The 12,320-nt window shown below is 37.1% G+C and overlaps 1 protein-coding gene across 2 annotated transcripts in view; it reads left to right on the plus strand.

Moving 5' to 3' along the window:
* Positions 1–12,320, plus strand: part of ATP11C (ATPase phospholipid transporting 11C (ATP11C blood group)) — a 235,943-nt gene that overhangs the window by 167,841 nt on the left and 55,782 nt on the right. For both annotated transcript variants that reach the window (XM_079765342.1, XM_079765343.1), the window contains exons 15-20: positions 172–243; positions 2,113–2,186; positions 3,901–4,004; positions 4,376–4,557; positions 6,211–6,474; positions 10,200–10,374. In XM_079765342.1, coding sequence (XP_079621468.1) covers positions 172–243; positions 2,113–2,186; positions 3,901–4,004; positions 4,376–4,557; positions 6,211–6,474; positions 10,200–10,374 — 871 coding nt within the window. The remainder of the gene's footprint in view (positions 1–171; positions 244–2,112; positions 2,187–3,900; positions 4,005–4,375; positions 4,558–6,210; positions 6,475–10,199; positions 10,375–12,320) is intronic.

Below are 12,320 nucleotides of genomic sequence, written 5' to 3' on the forward strand. Positions count from 1 at the left end.
GACTGTTCATTGACTTGCTGTGTATTATCATTTCAGCCAGTAAAGGGAAGATTATAGATTGATATCATATAAAAGAGAAGAAAACAATAAAAGATTACAAGTAACCCCAGTGGAAAGGAAAGAAATCATTCTTTAGAGATATACAAATGTCTTTTTTATTGTTTTTGACAGGTATGGGTTCACATTTTTAGGAACTCAGAATGGCCATATGAAAATAGAGAACCAAAGACAAGAAATAGAAGAGTAAGTAGCACTGTATATTTGTTTGTCACGTCTTAATCCCACAGTCCACCTTAACTGAATCTAGTAAGGGCAGCAAAGGAAACTGATTGCATCTACAAGTGTAGGACTCTGCTCTCCCAGTTCAGAGTTTTATGTAAATGTAGTTGGAGGAGGAGAAAGTAATTTTTTCATAGAATGGCAGAAACTGAGATTTGATGTGGAAATGATTCCAGTTTGGTTCACATATGGATCCAGTAGCCTGAATGAGAGTCTGCCTGGACTTTCTTTCAGAAATTAAAATACCATTTCTGGTCTCCAACACATGATACAAGAAAAAATCAGTGAACATGCATGAAACTTTATTTCCAGAACCCAACCAATAACTCTGGGATTTCAAGCCTAGCCAATCCTGGCAGTTTTGGTATTAGAAGCTTTGTCTTGTTCTAGATGATCAGGGTTGAGCCTCGGGGCAAATACTCTAATGCATCAGTGTTTTTCCCTACAGAGACCTCAAGGAACAAAGCCATTTTAGCGTAACAGCAGATTTGAATTAGGATCTATGATTAATTTGAATTCCTTCATCTGAAGTTGAAATTTAATTATCTGACTTAAATTCTGGCCCCTAGCATCTCATGAGACTCATCTCACACCCTGTAATACATGTAGATGCACCTTTAGGGAGGGATGCTCAGAAACCAGAGGAAGCCTCTTTGGCCTGACTGCCAAGAACCAGGGTCATCATCTGTCCAGATTCTAACCAGTTTGCAACCAGTGTCCCCCATCTTGGCCAACACCAAGTGAAATACTACATGTTTATGTTTTACACACACATATCCCCAAATAATGATCTCCTCCCTCCCATCAAAATCAAGCTTTGTAATATTTTTAGGCCAAATGCTTGTATCCAAATTGTTTATTTTCAAAAAAATATTTTCTCATATTTTTAAAATAATTAACTCATATTTTTACCCTTTTGCATCCTTTCATTTGATTAATATAGCTCAGCCATTCACACACAGATCTGGTCATATCGTTCCATTGTTTAAACCTTTCAGTGGATTTCTATTGATGTTAGGATAAAATCCCAAATCTCTGGCCCACAATGTTCTCATTTCCCAGCCCCTGCTTATCGTCCTTACTATTTTCCTATCAATTAGATGTCAAGCCTTAGTGAACTACTTTATATTCCCACCGTGGTCCATATGTAATCATACTCCTGTGCCTTTGCACATGCTCTTCCCTCTACTCAGAATGCCATGCTACCCTTTCTTCATCATATCACTTCTAGAGAACACACCTCAGGTACAACTATTTCCAAGAAGCCTTCCTTTGGATGTCTTCATTCTGCATACTCACATCTCCCCTGTGAGATCCTTTATTACAGTTTTTGGCAGACTGGAAGGTAGTCATCTTCTTACCTTACCCTCTGTTTGCCTTATCATATGAGGAGCCCTTTGAAGGAAGGGTCTGAGGAGATTCCTATCTATTTTCTAGCACCTAGCACTGTGCCTGACACATATTAGACATTGATGATTGAAATAATTGTAAGGGTGAGACTATTTCTAGATCCCTTCAGATATGGCTTGGTGGGACATCTTTTTGTCCCCTATTTCTATGTAGTCACTCACTCTTTATATTTTAAGTAATATAATGAGAAGATACAGATACCTCTTACCAACAATGGTGTCCTCTGACAGCATGCTCTAAATGCAGAGACATTTCAAAAACACAGTAGAAATCCCCAGTTGTATACATAACTAGTACCCTTTACCCAAAGAGAAGAGCTTGGTTCATTAAAGATGTTTAAATATCTTAAGATATTTCTCTTGTGTTTTATTTTTCCCAGTGTGGTGTAGGTATTTTACTTTTCTCATTTTTCTTCTCATAAAGGTATGAACTTCTTCACACCTTAAACTTTGATTCTGTCCGCCGTCGTATGAGTGTTATTGTGCAGACTCAAGAAGGTATGCATTTTTTTAAAAATGACTTTTTCTCTTTTTCCATTTTAGATTTATATTTAATCAACAATTTCAAGAAAGAAAATATTAAATGGAGTAGTATATGATTACCTAACATCACATAATGCAGTAGCTTCATATAGGCCTTAATGTATTTATATAAGTAAGAACATGCATTCAGCTTGTCAAATTGTCATTGGTAGAACCCCTGGTATGACAGTGTATGCCTTTTCTTAGAAACTGAGCTCTTACTCAGTTATGGTTGTCCAAATAGGAACTGAAAGGGTGACTTTTTTGTTCCGGGTACTGACCAATCACCAATAATGTCTACATGCAGTAGCTCAGTACGATTGTGGGGTTTGCAATTACTAGCTGTAAAGTCCTTGAGTGTAGAGTTGCTGGTTATCCCTCCCTGACCTTCCTCATTTCCCATTGGTTTACACTCCCTGGAGGCCGGTGAGCTAGAGATAACTAATGGCCAGCCTAATATGAAAGAGCATTGTAATTTTACTTCAGCACTCTGGCCTCTTTGACAGTCAAGAAGCTTGCCCTTTGCTTGCAAGGGAACCAGTACCATCATCCCAGAGTTCCCCCGTATCTTTGGGAGGAGCCATGGTGGTTGGGATACCTTCTGCTCAAATTCAGCAAGACTCATGAGAATGCTTCATTTTGGGGGCTCTCAGAAACCTCTGTATCTATTTGTGTTTGTGTATGTGTATATGTCTGTCTCCGGGTGTTTTTTTTTTTCAAAATATCCTTGATTAATTTTCTAGTAATTTACTTTTTAGTATTAAATCTGTTGCAAATTCCTGAATGTGAGAATAGGAAGATACAGACAGACTCTTGAGGGAATGCATCCCACTTTATTCATACTTTTTGGTGTGATTGCAAATAAAACTGATTTCAGTATGTTGATGTACAATTTGCTTTGTGAATTTTACACAAATTGGATGTGTGAGAGAAAGTGGGAAAAAACAAAAAACAAAATTTGAAATACTTGCTGTTTTTACCTGTGCCCATGTACATATGCATTCTACTGCAAATGGTGAGATATCTGGGGAAGTGGTATGCCAAGGGCCTTAACCTCAGAGTAACACTGTTATTTTTTAACTTGTTGGACTTAGCATTTTGCCTTATAAGGATGAAGGGTCTTTCTTCATGCTCAACTGTTACTACTTTCCTGGGTGCATGGACTGATATAAAGCTGTACTTGTGCTACTAACTACAATGTATTCTCCACTGTCTTCTACAAAGCTAATCTCAAGTTTCTGGTAAAAACCGTCAAGCCACTGTTTTAAAAGCTAATTTATATAGTTTATTTAAAATGATTTTACCTTGTTTGAGATTAAGTTTGGTCCTTGACATCAGTAGATGCCACAGGTGCTCTTTAGACCATGGCTGACAACATTTTCAAAGATAATTCAAGTACACTTGACACAAGCATAGTCTTTTGTGATTCACTAGAAGGAAGTATATTTTAACAGAAGTGCATGTTGTGAACTCTGAGTTATTACTTGTGTCCATACCAGTCTTAAGAGGTGATGAATGTTGTCCTGACCATGCAAAGGTCAAGATGTCTCATTCCATTTTGGTGAGCATTTTAAGGCAGGTTCAGGATACATAATAGCTGAGTGGAAATATCCACCCTAATCATTCAATGTTATTAATCCCAGTACAAGGCTTAAAATTCTAAGTCAACTACTTTGGTTTTTTATTTTAGGAGGCATATTTCTCTTTTGTAAAGGCGCCGACTCAGCGATTTTCCCCAGGGTGCATAATCATGACATTGAGTCAACCAAAGCCCATGTGGAACGAACTTCAATGGTGAGCCTTCACTCTAACCCCCCAAAAATAGAGAAATTCTGAAAATGACTTATTTAAATATCTGTTTAAGTGAATTTTAGCTTCTCTTTATGGTCTATTTTTAGATTTGGAACAAGTTTCTCTTCAGAATTTGGAGCCTTAAAGACTTTTCAAGAATGCATTATGTTCTGTGGGTTTTTTTGCCCCCAGAGATATTTTGTTATTTTGAACTTAATTGTATGTTACCTTTTTAGTTGTAATTTTTCCTTGTTTTAAAACTAAAAATATATCAGAATTTCTCTTTGTTTGGTAAAATAAGAGTACTTAAAGAAAATGTGTTTTTCCCCCTTGTTATTATTTGGATAACTAGAGATCTCCTACTTTGCTTCTAGGATGGGTATCGGACACTTTGTGTAGCCTTCAAAGAAATTCCTCCAGATGATTATGAAAGAATTGACAGACAGCTTGTAGAGGCAAAAATGGCCTTACAAGAGAGAGAAGAAAAATTGGAAATGATTTTTGATGATATTGAGACAAACATGAATTTACTTGGAGCCACTGCAGTGGAAGACAAGTAACCAGAAAATAATATTCTTGTTATTTTAATGACCAGTCATTTGGGGTGGTATCTGTTCATATTAGTAATTTAATCTCAAATTTTGAAATCTTTGATTTTGCTTTGTCTACATACCAGATTTTGAACTATTTATGAGAATGATTATTAAGTTAATTATTTGTGATTTAGAAGAATTAATCTGTCATCTTTAAGGTCTTTTGAATACTTACTAAGCCATTCATTTACTTATGCAGATATTTATGAAATAGTCTTACTAGGCATAGGGAGCTTTGTGCTGAAGATATCATTTAAGCTGAACTAGTGCCTGGTAGAATGGGTAAAATTTTTAAAAATATTTTTGTATTAATTTCAGAGAGGAAGGGAGAGGAAGAGAGAGATGGAAACATCAATGATGAGAGAGAAACATTGATTGGCTGCCTCCTGCATCTCCCTCACTGGGGATCAAGCCCGTAACCTGGGCATATGCCCTGACCAGGAATTGAACTGTGACCTCTTGGTTCATAGGTAGATGCTCAACCACTGAACCATACCAGCCGGACAAGAATAGGTAAAATTTTGACAGAGATAAGCAAAAAGGAAATTTCAAGGTAGAACAAATAACATGAGAGCTCATTCTAACCTGGTTTAACTGACCAGAGCTTGTTTTTGCATACTTTAAAATGATTTACTTTAATTATATAGGCTGAGCTGTGACAGACATGATTGTAGGACTCCAAGAAGTTTTAGACACTTAATATTGGAGGAGATTTTTAGGAATTATAAATGCCAATTGTTGAGACTTAACCAAACAAAAAGTTACAAACATATATTTAGCCATATTGGAAGTTATTGCAATTCTAATGAAATTCATTTAGTTTAATTTCATTTTTATTCTCTTGACAAAAGTAATCAAAGAAAGTATCATTCTCCTTTATTCCTGCCTTTAAGAATTATGCTTAAATTCTCTTTCAGGATGGTTGGCTTTTCTGTTCTTAAAGCTCCTCGGGGATGGGATTCACTAACTTCCCTCAATATCTTTTTTTTTTAATATTTTTAAATTTTTTCTAATTTTACAATTACAGTTGACATTACCTGTTCGTTTCAGGTATATAGCATAGTAGTTAGACATTTCTATAACTTATGAAGTATTTCCCCCATAAGTCTAGTACCCACCTGGCACCATGCATAGTTATTACAATATTATTATCTATATTCCCTGTGCTACACTTTACATCCCTGTGACTATTTTGTTCCCTCAATATCTTATTAGAATGTCTTTGGCCCTTTCTGTTTTAAACCATGTTAAGTATCTCTGTGGTGAGACATAAAATAAAATTTAATATGCTAAAGTGACAATGAATAAGAATGCTTGGTGAGTTTCTGAACATTTTAACTAAGAATGCTGATTCTCAACTCTGCCATAGGATACTGGTTATACCTAGAGGTGTCATGAATTTGTCCAGACCTCATTCTTTGAAATTCACTTTAATAAGCAAAACTGTGTCAGAGAGAACACTCTCAGAGTAGAGGATACATAAGAAAACCAACTGTGATAACATGGCAGGACTCCAGAAATGCTGTGATTTGTAAAAATATTCTCTTTAACAAACCTTCTTGCAGAATCTCTGTTGGGAATTTTTGAGGATAACGAGTTTTCCTTTGTGTTCCCAGGCTACAAGATCAAGCAGCTGAGACCATTGAAGCTCTGCATGCAGCAGGTCTGAAAGTCTGGGTGCTTACTGGGGATAAGATGGAGACCGCCAAATCCACCTGCTACGCCTGCCGCCTTTTCCAAACCAGCACTGAGCTCTTGGAACTGACTACAAAAACCATCGATGAAAGTGAAAGGAAAGAAGATCGATTACATGAATTGTTGATAGAATACCGTAAGAAGTTGCTGCATGAATTTCCTAAAAGTACTAGAAGCCTTAAAAAGTAAGAAAGTGCATCAGTTTCTTATATTTAGGCATTGGTACAGATATAAATCACAGCTGTTTATGCAGAAGGTTCTGTTTTTTACTTATCACTCTTTGCAGGTATTTTATCCTTATAAGTTAAAAACATTCCCTGAGGATGTGGCTAATGGCCCAGTTTTAATTATTTGGTACTTCCCACCTCTAGTTTAAAAGAAAACCATGCACTTCTCAAGGTTTATGAAACTAGTTCAGTTTCTCAATATTTAGGACCTGGGTATTTAGAATTGATATTCTGGCCTGGTCCATGTTAATAAAAAATACATCTTTTCACAGTCTATTAAACTGAATGTAATAAAACTGATCTCCATAATTGTTAACATATATTTTGAGACCCTGGAGCCATTTTCTGTGTTGATTTTAATGCCACAGAATTCCAAAGGTAACCAAATTCTTGTTAACATGGACACTTGGATTCTGCTTTCAACTAGCTGCTTAGGAAGAACTGTGGAACCCATGATCTCAAGGAAAGCCACTGATCCACAATAATTCAATGATATATTTTTCTAGAATTATCATTGACTAGGGCTTAGCCTCTTCTGAACCAATTATTAGAATTTACCTTGGCTATAAGGAAATTTTTTTCCTCTTTAGGATGTGCTTGCACTAAATTCAAGACCCCTAGATAATACTGTTTTTCATTTCTTGAGCACCCCCTTTGTTCCAGAAACAGTGTTAAGCACTTTATATAATTATTCTCATTTAATCTTCACTACAACCCAGTAAGGCAATCTTATTTTCTTAAACTTACAGATAGGGAAACTAAGGCTTTGAGGTAGAATAAGTCTATCCAATTCTAGAGCCCATGCTATATCTTTAACAACTATACTATATTGGCATCTTTGTCTCCATTGTTTAAACAAACTTTAAAAATGAATAGCCAACATTCATGAGGCTATGGCCAATTCTGAAACAGCAGTTTTTCTTCTGGTATTTGGGCAGCAATGAAAATAAACAGGTTTTTATGACTAAAGTTTCCTTCCTTTAACCAAATGATACTTATTAAAGGCAGTACAAATTACAAGCATTTTACTTGTCCATTTATCTTAGTCTGCTTGAGCTACCATATCAAAATACCATAGACTAGGTGGCTTATCCAGTGGAAACTGATTTCTCATATCTGGTGTGGTCCCTCTTTCTAGCTTGCAGAAGGCTGACTTTTCACTGTCTCCTTACATTGCAGAGAGGGGGGAAGCTCTGGTGTCTCTTCTTATAAGGGCCCTACCCTTATGAATTTATTTAAACCTAAGTATCTCCCAAAGACTCCATCTCCAAATACCACCACACTGAGGATTAGGGCTTCAAAATAGGACGTGGTAGGGGACACAATTCAGTTCATAGCACCATTCAGCAGCTCTGGAGCACTTTTATAAAAGCCAGGGCTTATGGAACCCTTCACTTCTCAGCTCAGAACATTTCCTCTTCCTGCCTCATCTGTTTGGAGTTGTGTGGGTACAGTCTTTTCCCCAGGTTATATAGATGTCAGACCTAGAATCACTTCTGCCAGCTTCTGCTTCTTTGTCCCTTCCACTTTAGATCAGCCACCAAGCTTTATTCATGTTCTCATTTTCACCACTGGTGCTCCACATCAAATTTTGTAGCAACCCATGCCTCAAGTCCCTTAAGCCCCTCTTCCAGACAAGTGGTCCTTAAATGTGTAGAACTGCCTATATCACATCCCTGCTCAGAAACCTTAAGTGGTTCTCCATTACCCACAGAATCAGTTTGCACCAAAGGCCTCAAGTAACATTTTCATTTTGCTTTCCTAGTGCAACACAGGATGCATTCTCTCCACACACCACTTTCTGCCCTGTCTTTCAAGTTCCATTTCATATATCACACCTCACAAAGAACCCACTATTCTTCCTGTGTATTTATTGTCCCAATCACTGGATAGTGACTATTTAACATCTTGTTTGGTTGGTTATACTCTATCATGTATGCTTTTGTCACCCCAATGAGATTTTTCTGTTCTCCAAGGAAAGAGTAATTAATAAATCTTTTCATTGTATATAATTGATGTTTACAAATATTGCTTGATTGATTATTGAGTCACTGCTTTCTGTACATTAAGTCTGCTCTGTGGGTAGGAGAGCAAAGAAGGTGAACACGTGGATGATATCTCTTTAGTTAGTGAAAAAGTGGTCATAATATTATGAAGCAAAACATGGATATGTACAAAATATTATGGTGCTAGCAATATACAACAAAGAAATATGGCATAAAGGATAGATGAGGCATATTAGGCTCTCACTACTCAAAGTTTGGTCCATAGAACAGCATCTCCATTACCACCAGAAGCTTGTGAGAAATATAAAATCTCATGTCCCACCCCAAACTTATTCAATCAGAATCTACAAGATTCCCAAAAATTTTGACAAGATTCTTTTAACATTAAACTTTGAGAGGCGTCAAGTTAGACAAGTGAATTTATAATGATGAGATCAAGCTGTGTCTAATACTTTCACTGCAGTGGTTCTCAAATAGCACCCAAAATTTCCCGAGCTAACATTGACTAGTCATTGTTTTTTTTTCTTCATTGTAAAAAATAATAAAGACATGTTAATTGGTAGAATTTTCTCAGTTGTAAGTTTTCCCCTCATATGTTTTTCTTAAATACTTTGCACTGGTTACATTTTTCTTTCCTGGCTATGCATGAGAATCACCTGAAGAGCTTTTTAAAGCATTAATATATGTAACTGAGCCCTACCCAAGATACTCTGATTTAATTAATCTGGGGATAGTCCTCACGCATGGGCAATTTTTTATTTTATTTTTATTAAATATATTTTTATTGATTTCAGAGAGAAAGGGAGAGGGAGAGAGAGAAATAAACATCAATGATGAGAGAAAATCATTCATCAGCTGCCTCCTGCATGCCCCCTACTGGGGATTGAGCCAGATACCCGGGCATAAGCCCTTGACTGGAAAAGAACCTGGGACCCTTCAGTCTGCTGGCCAGCGCTCTATCCACTGAGCCAAACCAGCTAGGGTGCATGGGCAATTTTTAAAACTGCTCAGATGATTCTAATGGGAAGGCTATGGCTGAGAACACTAATCAAGTATAAAATGATACTTATTTAATTAACATATATTATTGTATGGTATTCTTTAATGAACACCATATATTTTAGGTACTCCATCACATTTGAGAAGCCTGGTCTACTGATAGTTTATGTCATTCAGGCAAAAATATTAGGAAAAGGTCTTCTGTGACTGTATATCCAAAAGTCATTTTGTCTTTTACTTATATTTTTAAGGAGTTTTTAGATTGACTAATGATTTGTCTTTATATCAGAGTTTGACTGATCTGTAATTTCCCAAATTCACCTTCAGTTTCTTATAGAGACTGACTACTAAATGTCCACTATTTTTTTATAATTTTTTTCTTTATTGATTAAGGTATTATTTATGTGTCCTTATTACCCCATTGCCCCCTTGTTCATCATTTTTATACCATTTAGAACTTAATGTTATTTATATATGCAGCTTGAGTCTCAAACATGTGATGAAAAGTCTCTGATGTGCCTTTATTAGAGACAGTTGCTTCTTTAGAATGTATAGGTTTAGAAATCAGATTGATGATGACTTATGGGAGATCCTCTTCCTTATAGTTTAAAATAAATAAGGTTCCTAAATAGAATTATATAATAGATTCAAATACAGCATTATTTTTTTCATTTTCAGAGCATGGACAGAACAACAGGAATATGGATTAATCATCGATGGCTCTACATTATCACTCATATTAAATTCTAATCATGACTCCAGTTTTAACAATTACAAAAGCATTTTCGTACAAATTTGTATGAAGTGCACTGCAGTGCTCTGCTGCCGGATGGCACCATTGCAGAAAGCACAGGTAACTGGATATTAGTTAATGTTCTGTTCTGGGGACTTCTACATACATGTGCAAATGTTCACTTTACTTTTAATTTGTTTCTTCTTTTACGGGCCGTTATTACCTTATTACATCTTCCCTGGCATCATCCTCTTTGTGATCAAAGTCAGGAGTCTTCCCACCAATTTGAATCAAACCAGCCTTGTTGTTCCCTCAAGCTGGCAGTCCAGTTCCTCACCTTCCAAACTTCTCTAATGAATGTTTGGTGCCTGCTGCCTACCCCAGTCCCATGTGTTCTTTCTTCTCATCTTACTCTGTTGGATCGCCTGAAGGAGAGCAATGACTTCCTGGCCAAATCCATCATACTATCTTCCATTCTCCTCCTCAGTTCTTTGCTGCAGTTGACACTATCAATTATATCCTCCTTAAAATTCCTCCCTTGCTTTCTATGATGGTTTACAGTCCTGACATTTCCCCCCCTACTTGGGAATCTAGTGTCTTTTATTTTGTTTCATATTCTATCTTTTCCCGAATTATCAGTTTTCTCTGGTCTTGATTTTTTTTTCCCGTTAAGTCTTATATTTCTGGCTGCCTGCTCAACAGCTCCATATGGATTCCCCACTGTCACATTAAATTCTAGTGTTCAAAACAGATCTTACAATTTTCTCCTTCAGGCCAGTTTGTTTTATATCTTTATTATTCCTGTTACCAATGCCATTTTTTTTCTTTTGCTTTCTAAGTCTCCAAAGTACCTCTAACCCTACTCTTCTTCACTCCATATATAGGCACCATGTCCTGTTGATTCTACCTTTTGTCATAGCTCTCATTTTGGTGCCATCTTTTTAAACCTTTCACCTCCAGCCCAGTCTAAGCCCTAAGGACTTTACACAGAGACTATTTGATTTGGTCTCCTTACTTTCACAATTCCCCCTTTAATCTCTTTCCCCACACTCCCAAATTAATCTTGTTAAATCACTACTTCTCTCATCATATATTCTTGCTCCGACACTTTCAGTAATTTCCTAGTCTCTTAGGAGGGAGGACAGATGACTCAATGTGGGACTCGGGGCTTACCCTGTGACCCTGGGGTCCACCATAATTCCTATATCCAGTGTGAATTGTTCCCCCTTTGTGTGCTTCCAACATGCTGTGTACTTGCCAACTTCCAAGCTTTTCTCATATCATTTCCTCATCTGGGATTCTCTCAAAATTGTTCTTGGTCTAACAAAAATTATACTCAATAAAACCCAGCTCAAGCCCACTCCCATATGCTGTTTTTTGTCAGCTCTTCCAGCCCACATTGATCTGCTTCACCTTACTTTCTTGTACTCACTGGGTCCAAGGAACTTTAGAGTCTCAGTGACATACTTTTTCACTGCTATACACACTGTATTCTATGATATGTGTTAGGCTTGTTCTTCAGATTCTTCAACTACTTGCTCTACATGCAGAGGAGGACTATGTCTATGGCTTCTCCTTTACAGATAACCTGCCCCTGCCTCACACATGCATGCACACGCATGCCCATCTTAATTTAAGGCATTGTCTCTGTCTACTTTCTTCTCACTCTCAATTCCCACCACAGTCAGGTGCTTGTCTTTTTTGCTCAACTCTCAGAGCCCTGGTTAGCCCCAGCTGGGGAAGCACATCCTGCCAGAAGAGGATCCAAAAAAATCTGTCCCTTTAGTAAGAAGCAATATCCCTTTCCCCACCCCTTACAATCATTGTTGCTCAAGTTGCTTACCTGGGTTTTGACTCCATTGCCCAGGGCTGGTGTCTGAATTCCTGACTACATGCTAATTCTCCCACCCAGAATATGGAGCTCCCTGTAGTACAGTCCTCACTCTGTTTTATTTCTCTTTATCTATAGTCATTTCTGGGCTATCACCTACTCTTCTGTCATGGCCATATGGGTGATTTTCAAGTCACTTCTCCAATCTTTGGGTTTAACTTTATTTCTGTAGCTT

This window comes from Cnephaeus nilssonii (assembly GCF_951640355.1).
Source record: "Cnephaeus nilssonii genome assembly, chromosome: X".
In the NCBI taxonomy this organism is placed as follows: domain Eukaryota; kingdom Metazoa; phylum Chordata; class Mammalia; order Chiroptera; family Vespertilionidae; genus Cnephaeus; species Cnephaeus nilssonii.